At 40.7% G+C, this 22,402-nt stretch overlaps 1 protein-coding gene across 12 annotated transcripts in view; it reads left to right on the forward strand.

Annotated features, from left to right (window-relative positions):
• Nucleotides 1-22,142, forward strand: part of LOC148025546 (uncharacterized) — a 96,951-nt gene extending 74,809 nt beyond the window's left edge. For 2 of the 12 annotated variants that reach the window (XM_087692765.1, XM_087692758.1), the window contains one exon: nucleotides 20,038-20,456. In XM_087692765.1, the coding sequence (XP_087548891.1) occupies nucleotides 20,038-20,073 (36 nt within the window). In that variant the 3' untranslated portion in view covers nucleotides 20,074-20,456. The other 10 variants (XM_087692769.1, XM_087692757.1, XM_087692756.1 and 7 more) reach the window with 8 other exon arrangements.
• Nucleotides 22,143-22,402: the final 260 nt, after the last annotated feature.

Genomic DNA, 22,402 nt, shown 5'->3' on the forward strand with positions numbered 1-22,402 from the left:
GGTAATGTTAACCCCAACACGAAGAAAACAAAAGAAAATAAAAAAGACGCAGGGCAAAGGCGGAAAAAAGGTAGCTCGACTGAAGAAAGAAGAGGAGAAAAGGCCAAAAGCGCAAGGGCAACCTTAAAAGTCCAAGGCAACTGCAAAAGGGGAAAGGTGCATTTTAAAATACAAAGGCGCACCCTAAAATCTTGTAAAAGAGTGCCAGGTGGCGGAAAATCCGGAAAGCTAAAATAAAAGACAAAGACAAAGGCCAAGGCAAGAGAAATGGAAGGCAAAGGCGCACAAGGAAAAATGCAAGACAGAACTTGTGTAAAAGAGTGCAAGCGCATCACGGTTTAATTCAAGGAGCGCCGGGCTCTCACCCGTGCAATATGTAAATATAGATGGGCGGTGGAAAGGAAGCTAGAAAGATAGAAGACAATGGGAAAAAGGGCCTAGGCTATGGCCGGCCATGTAAAAAAGGGAAAAGGGGATGACCGCCCAAAAGGGATTTAGGGTTTTGTATATAAAGTTGAAAAGTGAATGAGAAGCTCATTCTTGTGTGTAGCAAAAAGTGGCTCTCCTCTTCTTCTTCTTGTTCTTGTTCTTGCTTGCTTGAGCTTGTGCTTGAGAGAGGGAGTGTGAGAGTGTGAGGGAGTGAGTGTGTGAGGGTGAGGGACCGTGGGGTGGAGAAGCTCTCCATCTTCTCCTCTCTTCTTCTCTTCTCTTTTCTTCTCTTCTCTTGCTCGCGGTGATGGAGCTTGGAGCGTGGAGCTTGAGGATGGAGCTTGCTTGAAGCTTGCACTTGGATTGTGGAGCTACCGGAGTGTGCGGGAGAGGAGGTACCTCGAATGGCATGGAGGTAAGCTCACTACACCCGTAGATATGGATGGCGCGTCGGCTATGTGAGAGGTAGCCATTAGTGCTTGGCTTGGAACGCTTGAAACAATAAGCGGTCTGTGGGTCTTGGCGGTTGAGCGAAAGCTCCCATACCCACATTGACATGTAACAGCTGTGTACAATGATTGATCAGTCCAGCCTTGTATTCAGCATTCATTTTCAGATCAGCTCAGTCCATTCCTTCTATTTTTTGCATTCTTTTCAGTCTCCCTGTCCTTCCCTTCTTGTTTTTGTGTTTCTCTTCTGTTGATGCATGCAAGTGCCTGTTCCTCTTTCGTGTCCCAAGAAAGAGCATCTGGATAGTTCTAATTACTCCCTTTGGTCTTGCAAAGTGGAGTGTATCCTAGGCTCGTTTGACCTTTGGGACTTTGTTGGCACCCCCATCCACCATCCAGTAAGGGATCCTCATATTGGATGGATTGTTGATCAAGCAATCCTTTGGGATAGACTCAACTCTTGAGCGTGTTCCTTTCTCTTTATGAGCTGCCATGATTCAGTCCTTGTTCAGGTTTGCAATGTCCTTTGTGCAGCGAAGGTGTGGATTTGTTTGTCTTCTTTCTACCAAGGTTGAACCTTTGCACATTGTTGAGACAAGCAAAGCCATTAAATTCATTGTATTCCGTGAATTCCTATTTTGGTTTCCATTTGTAGCCTCCAAAAGGCTTCATTTGTATCATTTATTAGTGTCTGAGTGCCACCCAAGGTGTGTGTTTCCAGCTCCTGCTGCGACACCAGCATCGAGGTGACAGTTCTCAACCATCAGCTACTTTACAAAGATTGCACTTGCAGTAGATTCAGGCCATCTACAGTAGATTACACCTTTACTAGCCCTACATTAGATACGAGGGATTTCTGTTTAGTTCACTCTAGAAGGGCTTGAACAACAACCATCGTTTCGGAGAGAGTTTACCATATCCTTCATCTCGGACAGCTCTTGAGGACTGTATTTTTGTCCCTCCACTATTATCCTTCATCTTTCAATGTTCACTCTGATATTCCATTCTCAGAGGATTGCGTTTTGCTCCCTCTATAGAGCTGCTCCTTTCCTTGTTATTGACACCTCTATCTGAAGGACCGTGTTTTGGTTGCTTCATAGTGCAAATTCCTTCCAAGTGCTCCCGCTTAATCAGCCAAGACAATCCAGTTATCTTGGAGTTTTGCTCCATTGTATTAGCATGATTCAATATTCATCATTTTTCACACTTCTTCCTCAGTGTTTTAGAGTTTCTTTGTCTCAGTGTTTGCCGTACACTATGTTTCTCCCCACAAATCCTTCTGTTTCTTGACACACACTATATGATCCTTGAGATGAGGTTGCATCAAATATCTATGGCTGATTGCTTGACTATGAAGGACCATATCAACAAGATGGGGATGAGTTAGCATCCATTGAAAATAAAACATCCTCACACTTGTCACCAAAGTATGATGTTTTTTTTATTAGCCTTCTCATCTCGAGAGTTCGGGACCCCATCACATGGGAGGAGCATGTCTCTATAGTTTTAGAGTAGGATGCTCAACATAAAGAGGCTAGTATTGACAGAGCCAGAATCACTAGTGGTGCTTTTGTGGCTAGGACATCTCAAGGGCTTGTCATTAGAACCAAAAAAAAGGTAAGAAACAAGAGTAGGAGAAGGAGAAGGATGAGAAGTCCAAGGGGAAGCCTAAGCACATTTTGGGAAAGGCACACATTGTGAAGAGAAATGTTGGTAGAAATACCCACATCTTAAGCCTAGAGCAAAGGATGGTGCCAAAGATTTGAAGGCTACACTGGCCATGACTATAGAGTTTGTTTTCGTTTCTCTCTATGAGATGGATGATACTATTCTTGCTTTTTTCTCTATATGAAGAAACCTTGACTCATGGATAGCAATGCTGATCATCCCATACGACTTACCATTCTAATTGGATTCAAGATCCACAGAGGGAGCAACGTCACCATTGGTGACAACTCATCGGTGCTAGTTTGTGGAGTGGCCATGATCCCACTAATTTTCGGCAGACAAGACACTTGAAGTGAAGGGCATGAGCAAAAGTACTCAGGTAGTGTGCATGTCAAACAAGGTATATTCTGTAGTAGAGAGTGTGTAGTGAGAGTGGAGATTTGAGAGATGGGTGTATACCAGTGTGGTACATACAAAGAATAAAAGAATGTATTTATACTTAGGGTACGGTATATTTACACCCGCAAGGTTGTGTTTACATGTGCAAGTAAATATATACACAGGAGTAGTGAAGGGCCTTTGCACCCTATAACCTCCCACTTAAAGGTCCTAAGAGAACCTTTAACCAACTTCCACTAGTCGAACGCAATGCCCATGTTGAGCCTTTGCAAGACTCTTAGTGAGAACATCTGCAGGGTTATCATGTGTTTTGATCTTAGTCAGTATGACTAGACCATCATCTAGAACCTATCTGAGAAAGTGATACCTCACATTAATATGTTTAGTATGTGCATGAAACATGGCATTCTTAGCTAGACATACAGCACTGGCTATCACATCCAAGTACATGTGTTTTGGTGGATAGCTCAAAATCCTTGATTGAACGACCTAGCCAAATAGCTTCTTTCGAAGCTTTTGTGGCTGAAATATATTCAGTCTCAGTGGTAGAAAGTGCTACTATCTTTTGCAATCTAGAGCACCAAGAAACGTCCCTATCAGTCAAAGTAAATATGTACCTGCTAGTAGACTAGTATCCAAGTCACTTGCCATGTCTGCATTACAATACCCTTGCCGATCCAACGTATCCTTTCCATAGCAAATACATTTTCTTTGTGTGCCCTTAAGGTATCGAAAGATGCATTTCACTGCCTCCCAAGGTGCTTTGCCAGGATTTGACATAAACCAGCTTACAACTCTGAGTGTATGAGCAATGTCAGGTCTAGTGGCAACCATAGCATACATGAGTGATCCACAAGCTAAAGCATAAGGAACACCCTTCATAGAGCTGGTTGCCTTATCGTCTTTTTGGCAATTTGCTTTGCTAAGCTTAAGGTATGGTGGTAAAGAAACACCAAGTGGCTTAGTATCTACCATAGAAAAACGATCAAGTACTTTGCTGATGTACTTTTCTTGTGAGAGAAATAAGAGCTGCTGCTCTCTATCTCTTGTCACACACATGCTCAAAATGTGTGTAGCTGCACCCAAGTCCTTCGTGGAAAAGGTTGAATTCAGCTGTCTTTTTAGTGCATTAACATGGCTCTTATGCTTACCAACAATAAGCCATAGAAATAGGAAACGGCCGGAACGGCCCCTCGACACGTGGAATTGCCATCCCCAGCACGAAGCCGTCATGGGATGCGTTGCAAATCGATGGAACGTTCCCTGTCCCGTTTCAGACAGGGAATGCCATGTGGCACCCACTTATACCTTCGGCTGGCTGTTGCTCCCGCCCGATCGTCTGCGACTACACGTTTCTACCCGCTTCTCTTCTGCTTGTTGCTTCCGCCCGACCGTTCCCACCCCTGTTGAGCTAAAATATTCATTACTTGTTGGTTAGCCTCTTAAACAGCCCCAAAACACACTAAAAAAATGCTCCTTTAGAGTAAAAACCCTAAAACAAGGAGCGGTTCAAGAGAGTTCAGTGGAAACCCTAAAATGGGGAGCTGTTCGAGAGAGTTCAGTGGAAACCCTAATTTTTGGGGTGCCCTTCCATATCTATAAATAGACAGGCTGCCCCCATTCAGCCTTATTCCGTCTGTGCAAGTTTCTTACTCCATGTGTAGATTTCAGCCATTAGCCTCCTCCCACGTGGCTGTCCAGCCCTCGAGACTGCTGCTACTCCATCCGTGTTTGCTCATGCTTCTGATGCCTTCATCCATGTTGACGTCAGTTGCTGGCGATATCATTATCTGTTGCGATCTGATCATCCGGTCATCGCCAACCACATCAGACACTACTTTTAGCTTGCTGTTTACAGCAGACTGTGTGTAGTTTCCAGCCTTCGATTGGTGGTACACTGCTGTGTTTACCAATTTCCAGCATGCAGACTGCTGCGTTTTGGCGACTAGCCTGTTGCCATTCACTATTCAGCACTCCTATGCCCCGATTGGTGGCCACAGACTTGGGATCCCCCTCCGGTGGATGTCACACTCCGACATTGCTCTACCCTTGAGCACACTATACACTCTTACATTCATTTACAGCATTCATTCACTTCAGAGTTGTGTTCTCTCTCTCCCTTCTTCTGTTTGTGGTTGAGTTTTGAGTTTTGCGTTTAGGGTTTGAGTTTTTGAGTTTTGCGTTTAAGGTTTGAGTTTTGAGTTTTGCGTCTTCATTCTTCTCCAAGTTCCAAGTTCTCTATTCTTCTTGTCTTCTCTTCTTCCTTCTCCCTTCTTTCCTTTTCCCTTCTCTCTTGACTCTTGACTCTTGAGCCTTCTCCCTTTTCTTGAGACTTGAGTTCTCACTTCTCTCGAGCCATTTTTATTTCAATTTTCAGCCTGAAATGGCTTTATCTTCACGCTCCGCTCGTTGGGTTGGTGGTTGAGAAAGAAGGTCTAATGATTGGTCATGGTGGGATGAAGTAAATACTGACTATTCATTGAGTGGTGGAGGATCTCGACCATGGACTTGCAAGCTTTGCCCATATAAGCGAACTAGTGGAGTAAACAAGATAATCCATTGAGCCGAGCATTTGTATTTCAAATTTTTATTGATTTTAATTTTTCAAAGTTACTTAAATATTAGAATATGGAATATCAATTGTCACTTGTTCTGTTTTATGCATAATCAAATCCGAGCTCATCTCCTACATGAGCCAAATTCAGAGATACAGTTTTGTCTAAATGTGACCTTGGAGAAGCAAAGGGAGCTTCGTGACCGTGTAGCAGGTCAACAAGCTTATCTTGCATCTAGACCATGACGTGCTGCAGTTAACCCTGTAACTTTTGTGACACTATCCCCATAAGATGTGTCTAGAGTAGGGTCAATATTAGGAAGTGCTACCTTTACATCTATTGTTGGCGTTGCATTGGCCATGGCATCAACAACGCCACATATCGCACGTAGACAGAGTACACTTGATACTAGTTAGGATTGCAAGAAGGAAGAGGTGGATACATCAGTGGAACGTTTTTTTAATCATGACCACATTTAATTTCGTGCAGCCAGATCAGAGTATTTTAAATTGATGTGCAAGAAGATTGGTGAGTATGGTCCTTCGTATGTACCTCCATCATTAGAGACCTTACACACCACTTTACTTGACAAGGAAAAGCGCCTTGTTGAGCAAGCAATAGTGACTAGAAAGAGCCTGTGGGCTAAAAATGGAGTTTCCTTGATTGCTGATGGTTGGAGCGATACACGCAAGCGATCCATTCATAGTATGGTTGTTTCTTATTGTGGGAAAATGTATTTCATATCTTCATATGATGCATCGGGGATAGGAAAGTCATCAAATGTACTTGTAGCAGAGTGGGTTATAGGTATTGAGCTTATTGGCCCAGAGCATATTGTGGGATTTGTTGCAGATGGAGAGCCCACAAATAGGGCAGCAGGTGCTATTATCCAGGGATATTATCTGCATATCATAGTTTCATATTGTATGACTCATTGCTTGAACAACCTACTAAAGGATATTGGTAACCTGCCATGGATTGCACTTGTCATAGAGTAAGGAGCTCAAATGGTTAGCTTTGTTTTGAATCACCAGTTTCTTCGCCATCACTTCTCTTTGCGGTCGAAGAAGACACTTTTAAAATACTTTGATACCAGATTTGCCTTTAGCTTCTTGATGCTAGGCAGATTAAGAGAATGCAATGGTGCCTTGAGGCAGTTATTTCTTAGTGATGAGTTTACCTCATCAACATTGGCAGATACTCCTACAGGTATCTTATGCTTGGAGAAAGCAAATAACTCATTTTTTGGAATGATGTGAAGTGGATAGATGCTATGGTATCAACTATTGTATATTTATTGAGGGTGATGGATGCTATGCAACCTTGCATTGGCAAGGTATATGAGGCTATGGATAGGTTGAATGAAAAGTTGCAAGAGTCGGTACCGAATGATGAGGCGTATGAGGAGACACGCCATTTAGTTGTGACGAGGTGGAACTCCTATAGCTCACCCATGCATGCAACCGCATTTGTTGTGGATCTTGAGTTCCAGGGCAAGGGTTAGGAGAATGACACTGAGGTTATGGATGCATGGAGACTTATATTGTCTCGTCTAGTGCCTGATCATGGCACTAGAAGAAATATCAGAGATCAACTTTCGTATTGCAGAACCTTTCGGGGTTATTTTGGTTGTGGGGATGCACAGGAGGATCGCTGTAAGATTGGGGCAGCTTTGTGGTGGAAGGACTATGGTTTGGATGGTCTTGAGTTGCAACAACTAGCCATCCGTATTTTGAGTGAGTCAGTTAGCTCCTCTTGTTTGGAGCAATTGTGGAGTATATATGCTCACATTGCTTCAAAGAAGAGGAACCGTCTTGGTGTGGAGAGGGCAAACGATCTAGTATTTGTTAGTGCTAATTTGAGGATGTTATGTAATAGTATGACAACAAAGCCCGATCCATTCACAAAGTGGGAGATGCAGCAAGAAGAGGAGACACATGTTGATGTTGAGGGAGATGTAACAATTCATGGTACACATGATGATGAGGCTGGTACTTCACGAGTAGCTAGAGCAACCTCAGATCATGATGATGATCTTTGATTTAGTGTACCTATCATGAGTCTCATGATACATGACACATGTACATTGTATATGATATTATGATCATTGATGATTGTGTGATACTTGGGATGTTGTGCCATGTCGATATTATATTTACCTTGCGGTCTTGCACTTGCCCTTTGGGCTATTTTGGCATGCCGCATTTTGCTTTAGTCTAGAGATTAGACTTTATATTTGTAGTCTTTTTTGGGGCAATGAGCATATGTTCTTTCAAAGATTAGACTTCATATTTGTAATCTTTTAAGTTTTTTGGCAATGGGACCATAGGCATGTTCTTTCAGATTAGACTTTAAAGTTTAGTTCATTGTTCATTGTTTCATCATTTATGGCATATGTATTATGCATTTTATAATTGAATAGCTTACCTCTTGAGCCTTGTAAGTTGCAATTCAATTTCTAATGAGTAGTTTTAGAATGATGCATGATATCTTAAAGTTATATAATTTAAAATTTTTAAATGCCATTCCGGTTCCCATGTCCCCGTTTCCTAGGTTTGGCGTCCCCATCACCGTCCCTGTCCTTGTTCCCGTTCCCTGTTTCATGTTTCTATGCATAAAGCACAAGTATTATAAGGCTTCTATCATCAGCCTTCTTTATATATTAATGATCTGCATTGCTTCTTTTAAACCCATGTGAGAGCATGAAGGCATCAAATTTTTTATACCATTGTCTAGGAGCTTGTTTCAAATCATACAAGCTTCTCTTTAGCCTACACACCAAGTACTCCTTTCCTGGCATAACAAAGCCCTTTGGCTATTTAATGTACAGCTCTTCTTCTAAATCACCATGTAGAAATGCAATTCTAACATCCATTTGATCAAGTTCAAGCTCTATCGATGCTACAATAGCAAACAATACCCGAAGAGTGGTCATTTTGACAATAGGTGAAAAGACTTCTTGAAAGTCAATCCCCCTCTTTTTGTGTATAATCCTTAGCTACAAGCCTGGCTTTGTATTTGGGTTTGCCATCCACACACTTGATTTTATAGACCCATTTGTTAGGAATAGCTTTTCTATCTTTGGGCAATGGAACCAAATCCCAAGTATCATTCTAATACAAAGATTTCATTTCTTCCTGCATAGCTAGCTCCCACTTTTTCTTTAACTCACATGATAATGCCTCTTTATATGCGAGAGGCTCACCCTCATGTGTGAGTAAAATGTAGTCCAAAGAGGGATCAAACCTCTGTATAGGTTTCCTAACACGCGTAGACCTTCTTACACAATGATTTGTGTTATCAGGCAATGGATCCATATCCAAAGGAATGTCAACGAACTCATTATTTGGTTGCCGAATTGTATTCTCAGGTTGTTGTAATACATTTTCAAACTGTTGTAATTCATTTTGAGCATGCTAATTCTGTTGTCCAAACTGATTTTCAGCATCCCTTTGCTGCTCATTGTCATTTGGCTCAATGATGATACACTGATTATCATAACCAGTATCAAATGGAGCTGAATTTTCAATGGTTGATCATGCTGAAATTTCACTTTCTTTTTGTCCAAATCACTAGATGTGGCATTTTTCAGTAGCTTTGACTTATTAAATACCACATCTCTGTTGCGTAGCACATTTTTCATGCTTGGAACCCAAACTCTATAGCCCATTTCACCTTCATCTTCATAACCCATGAAGATGCCACTATGGGATTTCATGTCAAGTTTGTTCTGCATCGGCTATCAGAGTACTATGCTCAATGCAATTAGACGCATCCAATGCGCACTAAGTGCTTTCGAGCACATGGAGGATTGATTTTCCTACGACCTCTTGGAGATCGTCGCAATGCCAACGGCAGTCTTCTCCCACTTATTTTCAGGTACTGTGGCTTTCATGACCTACGGATCTGCAGTCCGCTCCATCGAGAGATAGTGATTGTTTGGTATCGTCTCCTCGTCAGTTTGGTCCTTCGAGAGACAGTGGCTGCTCGACTCCTTTCTCTTCTTCGGCTACCCAGTCTGCTCCACTGAGAGATAGCGACTGTTGCCGACCTTTTGCTCATTCTGAGCCCTATCTTTTCCCACCCTTAACTACTCAGGTTCGAGAGGCTACCTCTGGGAGCTCTTTGGCACCCTAGATACCTTTTTCAGCACGACCGGCGGCACTTCCTTCGTCATCAGACATTTTGGAGTCCGTGATCCATGAGTTTTTGGATTCCCTATCTACTTCAGAGAGGGATTCAGAGGGGGATGTCATTTCTTTGCTCTCAGAGGGGGCATCTACTTCTTCTTCAACTTCAGCGGGGGCCCCTCCACTTCCCACCTCAGAGGGGGAACCTATTGCACATGAAGTTCTTCACCTATCCCAAACTTTCTTGGGGTGGCCGTCTTCGATCAATCATCTCTTCTACTGATACCCAGGATCTTCAAGTATCATCTAGATCCGGACCTCGGAGGTTTGGCTGCGACTTGGTGACGAGGCCTTCGTATTCCTTCTAGTATGTACGGAGCTAGTGGCTTCTTTTCCGAGGTTGAGTTTCAGGTTCTCCAGTTCACTTTGTCTACTGTTCTTTACTGCAGGTTCCCTTTCCGGTGAAAATCTTGGATCTTCAAGATCCTCTACATCTTCCTCCTCTTCTTCTTCCCTTCGACCCTTGGTCAGCATGGAGCCAATTCCCAAGATTGAGTATGGGCATATCCTTATGGTTCTCGGTACCACACAAAGTCCGACATTCCTCCTATGCATTGCATGATTTCATCATCTTTGTACTAGGGCGCTTGGGCAAGTTAACAATTTCCCCACGAGGGATACTGTCCAAGTAGCACCTGACGCCATCCTAGACTGACTATGCCTATTTATAGGCCACTCTCTCATTCATTCCTTACGGTTGATTCATTTAGTCTGTCACCTGTTCTCTCCAGGCTCTCCACTACCCTTATACCTCTTTAGGAGGACATTGCGGTTCGTGGTTCGTAGCTGTCTTCATCATCTTCCTTGTGCTACGGCACCTTCGTTCCCTTATATAACATTCACTCCACGATTCAGAACTTCGTCATTCCATTCATTAGAGTTTCTTCTTTCTTCTCTTCTCTTGTCCATGTTTGCCAAGTTCACTCCATGTTCCTTCCCGCAAACCCTATTGTGCGACCCAAATAGTAAACCTGCTCGACTCCCCCTCCCGCCCGACGGAGCCCTCCCCCCCTCAAATCCATGATTGCCACGCGTGCCAACATGGTCCAAAGTATCCCCTCTTCGTTGTTGTGATGCCTCTGCCTCATGCCTGACGAAAATCGCGGGCCCTATCCACGTGCCACGTGACCCGTCAAATCGACTGACAGCCTCTCTTTTCCAGCGGCCCGGCCCCCCTTTAGCGCCGAACCGGGTTTACACCTAGGGCCGGATTTACTTTCATTGGCGGGGTTTACTTTCGTGGGCGGGGTTCACTTTCGTGGGTACGTCATCTTTTGACACCATTTGGTCAAAATAACCACTGACTAATCTCGATTGCTTGTCGGCTCGCATTCACACACAGAGGCCGACTTGTACAGTTCTCGAAAAGTGCGCACACTTTTGTCGAAGCTTTGATACCAATTTGAAGGGCGCGAGCGGAAGTACTTGGTATTGTGTTCGTTAAATGAGGTATGCAGTGAGAGTGGAGATTCGAGAGACGAGTGTTTATCAATGTGGTACACATAAAGAATTAAAGAATGTATTTATACTTAAAATACGATACACTTACATCCGCGAGGGTGTGCTTACATATGCAAGTAAATAAAAATATACACAGGAGTAGCGTAAGAGGCTTTATACCCAACACAAAGTTCTCTATTTCCTAGACTTAGGTTTGAATCTATTGTCTGTTTATAAACTCATACAATTGGAGATCTATGTGGTCTTTGCTCAAGAGAGGTAGTGGTTGAAATCTCTTTAACCATTGGAGATGTGATTTGGACAGTTACATAGGAGGTTGGCTTTACAAGCTCATGGCAAACCTAGTTGTTTGAGGGCAAACACCATTGCTAACCTTTTTCTTATTAAGACTTGTACTTTCAGCTGCATAGCTTTCTTATAAATAGTTGACAAGCTTGGTATTGAGATGGCAAGCTCAACATGTGCGGACATTGATGATGGACCGCTTGGCTAGATGGGTCTGCACATCTACACTTAGCACGTCGATGGTTATTATGATCCTCACATGGTCATTGACTTATCACTTATTATATTTAGTTTGTTGTATCTACCTATAGTTGGCATAGTTATTATAATACTAGTTGATTAGTATGGTTAGTTATGCACTATTTGACTTTTAGCAGGTGACTTTCTTTTATGTTATATCTTATCTATACTTTGTGTACATTGTATTGTGTGTGGAAAAAGAAGAAGAAACCAACAAAAAAACGTTTTAGTCTCCATCTCTCTTCTTGTGTTTTTGAGTGAGCTTCCTCTTGTGTGTATGGTGTAGCAACTCAAGTAAGTTCCCCCACCACAGGATTCTTGACATGATATCAAAGTGGCGCCATTGAGAGAGGCTGGTTTTGAAGGTTGAAGTGAAGGAGAAGAAGCAAGGATTTAAGCAAGCAAGCAACGGATAATAAGCTCTTTCATTCTTCCACTCTTTCCCTTGGATAGTGATGTTTTTTTGTCATCTGAGACTGTCTCGAGTCTCGTTTTAGAAACACAAGGTTGCGAACAACAGTTTTAGAGTATATTGCAATTTCGGCTGTCGGTCAAAAGTGGGTGTATATGTCACACATTTCAAATCTGTAAGTTTTGAGACGTTTGCCAAGAAGCAAATATAAGTTTTATTTGCAAATAGGTTACAGATTACATATACTTTTGAGCAGTCAATGAAAAAGGCTGTTTGGTGTATTGCTGTGTATTTATTGTGAAAGGTTGCAGAAGACTTGCTTGCTATTTTGTATCATTTTTGTGATAATGACAGAGAACAGAGAAAACCCCATCATTGAGAAGTTGGACAAGAATAACTACCCATCATAAAAGTTTTGTGTGATGAACTTTCGTATTGGAAAATGCCTTTCTGAGTTAGTTTTAGGTAGAAAAAAGGAGCTAGAGTTAACCCTGCGATTACAGATGAATTAAAGGCATGGAAAGAATGAAATGCAAAGAATAAAAACGTGATGTATTGGCTATCTACAATCATTGATAATACTATGGTGGGACATATCAAGAATGTAGAAACTTCACATGTAGCTTGGACAAATTTTGAGAATACGTTTTCAGTAAATGCAAAGGCACGAAAGATTTAACTCAAGCAAGAGTTGAATACTTTGAAGAAATGGAATATGTCTATCAATGAGTATGTTTTGAAGGTGAGGAGCATTGCAGATGCTTTTGTAGCATTTGATGCAATGTTTGATGTATAGTACGAGAGAGTAACGGAAACGGGAAAAACCAGAGTTTCGGAGTTTCGGTCAAATTTTGAAAATGGAAAAACGACGTTTCGGATTATACACTAAAATAAATACAGTATTATGTAGGCATGTAAATATATCAATGCTTATAATAATCTATATCCAAATTTCATTCAAAACTTTGAGTCTTTATATCATATGATTGAAATCTTGATTCATTATATATATTACGACTCACGAATGAAGATTGAGGAGTCAAGACTCAATGTTTGAAACTTAAGATAGCTTAACATAATTAAGACTCAATTTTCAAAACTTAAGGCAACAAAATGAATTATAATTTATGACTCATGAATCATCTATGATTTAAAGTTTAAGGGCTTCAATTGAGCCTCTATGGATGCTTTTTCCTTTTGAAGCTTCTGTGTGCATAATGCATCCATGGATGAGCCTTCCTACTCACACCCTATGCAGCTCACTGCCCTGATTGTTTTCTTTCATTGATGTGTAGTGGCTACATTGAAAGGGATAGCATACCGAATAAATAAGCGTGTGAGTTTTTTAGTTGCCTCTACAATTGCTTGGCTCTGAAGTCGTACATGGACACTTGCATTATGCAAGGAGCCCTTTTACCCACTACCACTAGAAGATGACGACGGGGTGCTTTTTGAACTTGGATCTGACACGGATATGGATGCATTTTTTTTAATGGGCCACTGCCACCTTCAATTTGGCTAGTGCCACTAGGTCCACTAGTCTCTTCTTATCTCACTTGTGTTTCATTAGCCCGATGTGGTATTGGATTAGAGGATTTATCCTCTTCTAGCTCAATACCCATACGCTTTCGGCGTTAAAGATGGAGACTTATCGTTACTTCTGCTAGCACATTTGCGCAAGGCTCGATGTCTTTGTTGGAAACACATGCCAAGTGGTCTTTCACACGCGTTAGGCTTCTCGATTTCTCCAATCCACAATAGTTGCATCGCCACTTCTTTAATCCGTTAGAGCCCTTGTATCCCTTGATTGGAGTGACGTGCCTCCAATATGAATCCGATGCCATGATATGATGATTAGCCTTTATGTAATGAATTATGGAAAGAAAAAGAAGAAGAAGAAGAAGAATAAGAATAAGAATAATAATAATAATAAGAAAAATAAGAAGAGGAAGAGAAATAGGAAGAGGAGGAGGAGGAGGAGGAGGAGGAGGAGGAGGGCCACGGGAGTTGGAGTGTGATGTAGGTGTTGGAGTATGTGCGGTATCGCTTGTAGATTCCAGACTGGGATCACGATTTGGACGCGATTAGCGTGTTGGATAATCCAGTCCGAAATGGACCGTAGGATCTCGAAACGGCGGTCTGGCGATTCTGTTCCAATCCGAAACGACGTTTCGGGGTATTGGCCTGATAATAATGATTTTCTTTCATCTACTTTGGGTGGCCTTAACAATGAGAAGGCTTGGAAATCATTGTCACTTCTGTATATGTACGAAAGCCCTTTCCAGATTTTGATGAGTTGATTTCTCTTATGATTATTGAAGAGATTAATATACAGGGTGACTCATCTAATAGAAATGGTAAAGAGATCCAAGCATTTTACTCAAGTTCAAGAAGGGGACATAGCAGATTCTTTTCGAGAGGCAGTGATATAGGATGTGTTGGTGATAACCAACAAAATAGGTTAAATCAGCAATTCAGTGAAATGCAAGTTTCAGGAGGCCGTCAAAACTTTAGAGGCAAAGGGAGCTCTAGAGGAAGAGATGGATGGCAAAATAAAGATTCTAGAAATTCTGCTATTGTTTACCATTATTGTGGTAAAACAGGTCATATTGCAGTCCATTTATGCTAAAAAGAATATTATACATAGTGATAAATTGCAGCAAGGAAACTATGCATCATTTTCACGATAGAATGGAGACAAAAATGAGGGTTCGTTTGTTATGCAGCATATGATGAATGTTGTTACAAAAAAGGGGACATATGATGATGTATGGTATGTTGATTTAAGTACATCTAATCATATGACCAGCTATGCTGAATGGTTTGGAAAAGATGTAGGATTTACAAAACCTAGGTTATGTGCAGATGGGTGATGATTCATGCCATCCAATTTCTCACATTCAAAAGGTTCTCTTGTCCTTGCATGATGGCCAGACAGTTGTTAGATGTATTACATGTGCCATCAATCACAATGAATTTAGTGTCTATTGGCCAAATGGTGGAGCAAGGGTTGGAAGTTCGATTTAATGTAAAAGTTTATTTTGTAGAAGACTTGAATGATAAGTGTAGGTTGGTTGCAAAAGAAAGTAGAGTTGGCCATATGTTTGCTTTAGATGTTGGAATTCTTGCTATAAATATTGCTATATATACTAAAGAAAAAGGGGTGGTAGTAGATATTGAAATATGGCATAAACGTATTGGACATGCGAATGTACAAAGGTTGAAATTAATGCAGTCTAAAGGATTAGTTATAGGGTTGTTTGCTTTTAGAGTTGCAGAATTTCACAAAGTGTGTGAAGCATATCAGTTTAGTAAGTAGACAAGATAACCTTTTTCGCATGACAGAGATATGAGCAAAAATATACTTTGATATTGTGCATACAAATGTTTTGGGGCTTACATAGAATGTATTTCTTGGTGGTAACAAATACTTTGTCACGTTTATTGATGATTGTTCAAGTAAGCTATAAAGATATTTCATGTAGGAAAAGAGTGATATATTTAAGCACTTCAAAACTTTTAAGGCTATCTTTGAAATAGAAATAGGCTTGAAAGTTAAGTGCTTGAGATGAGATGAAGGGGGAGAGTACCTCTTTAATGAGTTCAGTGCCTTCTTGAGGTCTCATGGGATAAAGAGAGTTTACTTGTTGCAGGTATATTCCAGAGTAAAATGAAGTTGCAGAAAGAAAAAATAGACATATTGCAGAAGTGACATGGGCATTGATAGCTGAAAAGAATATTTCAAAACATTTCTAGTTTCAAGCTGTTCATACTATTGTCTATTTTATGAACAGAACTTTCACAGCTGCAATTCATGGGACGATCCCCGAAGAATGCTTTACAAGCAAGAAGCCTGATGTGTCACACTTGAAAGTGTTTGGTTGTGAAAGAAGCTTGATCCAAATGTTGAAAATTGTATTTTTATTGGACACTTTTTAGAGCAGAAAGAGTATTGTTGTTATAATCTTGTTATAGGTGAGTTCAGAGTAAGTGGGGATGTTATTTTTGATGAGATGAGCAATTGGTATGCATCTAGTGGTGATGCATTGGATGATAATGATGATTATGTTAGTTATGTGCAAAAAGAAAATTAACAATCATAGAGTCTTAGTGGACCAGAAAGATCATCTAGTACTACATCTACAATTAGCCCTTGGTGTGGGAGACTAAGGAGTAGCCCTACATATTTAGGTGGATCTGCAAGTATTGTAGGTAAAGACAAAGGAAAGAAGAAAGTGTTGGATGGTAATGATGCATCTACTAATCATTTGGGATTTGATGAAGATTCTAGTGGTTTGGAGAGTTTGGCTAATGAGTCAAGACACCAGGTGTACAAAGAGCACATGGTAATGTAAGGACTTCATTAACTGATCCAATGGTACGTAGGTCTAGCAAGGCCAGATACTTTATTAAAAGATTTGTTTTTGAAGGTTATGCAACTCACCATTATGCTTATATGGTAAAGGTAGTTGAGGACATTGAGTCCACTTGTTTTGAGGATGTTATTGGTCAAAATTGAGATGCAGCAAATGGATGAAGAGATGGTTGCATTATGTTGAGAATTAGGCAATTACACCCAGTGTAGCCCCTTTGTATGGAGCAGTTGGGCCAAGGATATGCAGGCTTGCTCAATCCCATAAGCAAAGTGGTGGAAAGTGCTACCTACCCTGAAGCCTATAAAGCATTGTACTTGTCTTTCATTTTAAATGCAATGTCATAGTACTTTTATCCTTTTACTCAAGTGTCTATGTCATTGTCTATATACACAAGATTGTCTTTATGAGTCCAAGTCTCAATCTTGAAATCTAATTTACTTGTGTAATAAACAACTGTCATGTCTATGTCTTCACGAGTCTTGTTTACATCTATCATCCACCATAGCCATGCATTTCAACATGGTATCAGAGCCATGGTGAGCATGATACTCATCCTCCAGCTTCTTTCCACTTCTGTCTAGCTCAGCCTAAGATACTCATCCTCCAGCTTCTTTCCACTTCTGTCTAGCTCAGCCTAAGCTCATGACTTCATGATCAACTCAATTTTCACTTCGAGCTTCACTCAAGCTTCTTGTCTGCCATAGCCACACATCATCTATCCTACTTTAAGCTCCTGGATCTCTTTAACCAGGCTAGATCTTGACTGGCTTTCTTTTGAGCATTTGTCCCTCTGCTCTAGGCGGAGATCCTTGTTAGCTTAATGGCCATTCTACAGCTCAACATTATCAAAATTTGTGGTCGTTGCCTGTTTGTAACCCGTCATCTAGTCGTATGGAGGTTCTCCCTGTGCGTAGCACGACGCCCACTATGACCATAGGGCTTTGAAAGCCCACTACTCAAGCTTCCTTCCCATCAAGGCTTGCACCAAATGATCATGTCCATGAGCTGCACGAATAGAAAAAATAGTTGCGTGCCATGAAATCCTAAAGAGAAGCCATAACCTTCAAACCTAAAGCTTACTTTTCTCTTCATTTCTTCACTTCTCTTGGCTCAAGGGACCGACTGACACTCTAATCTTATTGAGTACTTAAATTTCGAGCATCAAATCAGGGAGGGAAAGATTTGGACTTAGAAGATCTTGAAGGATTTAAAAGACTCAAGAAAGAAGATATAAACATAGTGTCTATTGATACTTGTCTAATGCTCTTAGCACTTGTGTCTTTTGAGACAATTAACTCTTCTGCTGCTCAAATCTAAGAATTTGGTGCTGATTTGTTGTTGTTGTTCTAGTTACTTCAGCATGGGCAAAGACTTTTCGACATGTCACTTCAAAGAAGTTGGGTTTCACACTTGGCAGATCAGCATAAAGCTTATCTGATGAAGGGCTTATGGGCCATTACTAATGGACAAGAGAAGAAGCCCTGGGATGCTGCCCTTGCAGCAATCTAGTAAAAAAAAATGATGATTAGCAAAACAAGGATCTAGTGAAAATGAGTGGGAGGTTCAAGCCATCATTAAGCTTGAGCTAGATGACAATTACATTCATCATGTGGATACCTATGACACATCCCATGACACCTGGGATAGATTCGACACATTGTTTGGTGCCCGGGCAAAGTTTTCTAAGTATGGATTCCTAATTGAATTCTTTAGACTAGACATGAAGCTTAATACATCGCTTGCATCTCATCTGAACTATATGGAAAGTCTTTTAATCCAGCTTACAGGAATAAATTTGAAAATGGATGAAAATATATGTATTGGTGTCTTGTTAAAAAGTTTGTCTCCAGATTATGATAATGTCTCAACCACTTTAATCAACATGCCAAATCCTAAATTTGTTGATATTAAGGTCTCCTTATTAGAGGAAGAAAAGAAGATTAAAGGAAATGAAGAAATTGCAAAACATGGACAATTGTTGTATGTCAGTAACATGAATAAAGATAAAAATGACTACCTAATTTGTGACTTGTACAGAAGGATTGGACTTATTGAGAAGTTTTGTCATGCCAAAAAGAGGTCTCAGAAAGCCTATCTCCGGTGGTGAAAGAAGAAGACCATGGAGCAAAGGAAGAAGAAAAAGACAACCAGGAGTAGAAGGACAAGCCTCACCAGCCCTTATTTTCCTAGTTTTTTGATAGACTTTTTTTAAGCCTTGTATAACCTTGCTCTAATGTTTCTGTCATAAGCTTTGTAAACTCCTCATGTAACTTGGCACTACACCCTTTGTACACTTTGCGAAGCCCTATTACAATCTCTGGATATCCACTATGTCTTTGGTACCCACAGTTAGCCTTTTCTATGATAGCTTCTAGATAATCACCATGTTTGTGGTGTGCCCACACTTTGCAGGTGGTTGCTCACTAAAGCCTCTACATACTTTGTCTTTTTGGTTGTGATTGAGGAGGGATGTTGAGAATTAGGCAATTACACCCAGCGTAGCTCCTTTGTATGGAGCAATTCAGCTAAGGATATGCATGCTTGCTTAATCCCATAAGCACAATGGTGGGAGGTGCTACCTATCCTGAAGCCTATAAAGCATTGTACTTGCCTTTCATTTTAAATGCAATGTCATAGTACTTTTGTTTTTTCACTCAAGTGTTTGTATCATTGTCTACATACACAAGATTGTCTTTATGAGTCCCAGTCTCAATCTTGAAAATTAATTCACTTGTGTAATAAACAGTTGTCATGTCTATGTTTTCATGAGTCTTGTTTACATATATCATCCACCATAGCCATGCTAGATCCATGCATTTCAACACTTTAGAACCCAATAAAGCTTAGGATTTGATACCCTTGTCTTAGGGCAAGAAAGCTATCGGCTATAAGTAGGTTTACAAAATCAAGCATAATGTAGATGGTTTGGTTAGCAGGTATAAGACTAGGCTAGTTGCAAAAGGCTATGCTGAAAAGCATATAGCAAGTTAGGAACCCAGTGTTCTATGCTAGGACAAAACACATTGAGGTGCACTACCACTTTGTGAGAGAGAAGGTACTTGCAAGAGAGATTGACTTGGTATATATTAGCATACAGGATCATATAGCTGACATTTTCACAAGGCATTGGGTGCAGTGAAGCTTCAAAAGTTTCCAAGCTCGGAGTTGCAGAGATACAATTGAGCTTGAGGGGGAGTGTTGAGATGGCAAGTTCAACACATATGGACATTGATGGTGGACCACATGGCTAGATGGTTCCGCATGTCTACAATTACCACATCGGTAGTCATTATGATCCTCACATGGCCATTGACTTATCAATTATTATATTTAGTTTGCTGCACCTACTTACAACTGTCATAGTTAGAGCGCTAGTTGATTGGTATAGTTAGTTATGCACTGTTTGACTTAGCAAGCCACTTTCATTTATGTTATATCTTATTTATACTGTGTACATTGTATTGTATGTGGAAGAAGAAGAATAAACCAACAAGAAAACGTTTTGGTCTCCATCTCTCTTCTTGTGTTCTTGAGTGAGCTTCCTCTTGTGTGTATGGTGTGTGTTTGGTACAGCAACTCAAGCAAGCCCCCCCACCACGCGATTCTTGACATCTGGCAATTCTTGTGCACTATTGGCTAGGCAGGTATGCAATGTTTTCATTGTGTGATTTATGATGCACCAAGCCAATGCAACTTGTGAAGGAAACATCATTGAGAGAAGCTAGAATATGTGCCTTTCTCCATCTTAATTAGTTGTGTGTGCTTCTTGGGTACCCAGTACATTGCTGAAGAAGTGGCCAGACCAATGACATGCACATAAACCCATATGGTTAAAACCTTAGGATCATGTTTTCCTTGCAATTAACTAATGTATCTCAAAGTTGAAAATTCATAAGACGTCGTACCATGTGATTGGGAGGACAAATATGCTCAAGCTTATACTTTGATAATCTTGATAATAGCTGACTCAGTTATTTTAAGTATGCACATGGAAGCAGGACATGCAAGCAAAGTGAATGATCAACACAAACATGGATGATGGTAATGAACAAAACTTCATTGATGATGAAGAGTTTGATGAAGGTGCAAAATACTTCAGAACACCCAACTAAAAAGTCATCTGTATATCCACACGAATTTGGTTGGCCAAAAAATGCCACAAGGTTGGACAGATGGGAGGGGGGTCCAAAAGGTGGCAATTCCCCAGACAATGGACTAAGCATCCAATGTGTCCTATGGACTTGGTGATGGGGCTCACAAATAGGAGATGATCATATTGCTATTGGTGCAAATCTCTTTGTTTGCTCCAAACTGCAGTTTATGATCCTCTCTTGGCAAGAAGGTTTATCAGACTGCGCTTTTAAATCAAGATATGTTGAAGGATCTTTGAAATGTTACCAATGACCATGCTTGTTTTTTTAGACGTTACTAGAATGATCACATGTATTTTGAAAAGAGGATTGCTTTGAACCCAATAAAGTTCTATGCCTTAGACAACAGTTTACTGACAATATTCGTATGTTTCTGGGTATGCAATATGCTGCAAGCAAGATGTGTTACTATATGTAGATGTGGCAAAGACTTATGATGCCATGCATTGGGATCATAACAACAATTACAGCAAGACTTGGATTTCAATGGAGTGCTATTGTATACCAGCTATATGCAGATAATTTGGCTGGCTGTAGATTGGTTAAAGGTTTGTCTTGCCTGTGGGATAATCAGTCTGACAAGGCTATCTTCTTAGTGATCTACTTCATGTGATTGTTATGAATTCATATAATGTGACTGCTGGAGGACCATTGCACGGTCTTGAACTGCCTAGGTCTTTGGTAAACAAAATGATTTATGGAGGCAATGTTTGAGTGACTGCGTGTTGGTAAGTGAAGTATCTCTGTGCTACTGTGTGACAAGACTGTCTTCTTAGTGCTCTCTACTTCATATAATCTGTCTGCTCAAGAACCATTGCATGGTCTTGAACTGCCTGGAATGTCTTTGGTAAATGAATATACTTATAAAGGCATTATCCAAGTGACTGCATGTTGGTAAGCGAGGTGTTTTTGTGCTACTCTGTCAAGAGTCTTTAGGTGCAAAGATGAAGCTTGCAAAATAGCCCAGGTAAAATTGTATTCACTGCTTTTTACAGCTTTATGTTTCACTATTTTTATAGGTGGCTGCGGTACGTTGCTTGGACGGCCACATGTTGGGTCTGTATGAGCCGGCCTAATATTTGGGTTCTAGCCTTTCAAAGGAAGTACTTTTTTTCCCTTCAACATGATATTTCAAACCAATTCCATTCCTGCTTAACCCCTTTGAGAGAGAGAGAGAGAGAGTATTATGGAAAAAAGAAAGAGAGATAAAGAATGGTTCCTCAATACTCATGGCTTGGGAATATGTATTATCGACAGAATATAAGGGTTCTCAATGGTCATGATTGGAAGTAGTAGGGGATTGGAGTCTCTATGTGTCAACATACGATAAAGCAAGGAGAAGTGGATTCCTGCATCTAAAGAAGAATGCTAATGTATCATTTCCTCTTGTAGAAGCAAATTCATATTCATCTGAATTACGCATCCTACAACTTAAGCCTAGTAGTACAGATTCATTGTGTTGAACATGTATTGCAATTATCAATAAAGCTGTTAGCTGAAAGTTAGATATTTTACTTTATTCTCTTAGAGGTATGATTGTTAGGCTGCATTGAGTGGTGAAACACTGAGAACTGCATTGAGGTTTTTCTATAGTCGCAGGTTGCTCTTTGAGGCAGTGCAACTTTTAGATGGTCTAGGTCGCTAGCCCCACCTTGAACATTAGTGTCCTTGCCCTTATGTGTTGTGTCCTTGTATTACCCATCATCATCATTGAGCCTTGTTCCATCTTGTTCTCTCTCTCTCTCTCTCATGTCTATGTAGCCCCTCCCCAAACCTAGGAGTTATCT

This window comes from Lygodium microphyllum, chromosome 14, assembly GCF_053477565.2.
Source record: "Lygodium microphyllum isolate KBCC chromosome 14, Lygodium_microphyllum_v1.1.10, whole genome shotgun sequence".
NCBI classification, from domain to species: Eukaryota; Viridiplantae; Streptophyta; class Polypodiopsida; order Schizaeales; family Lygodiaceae; genus Lygodium; species Lygodium microphyllum.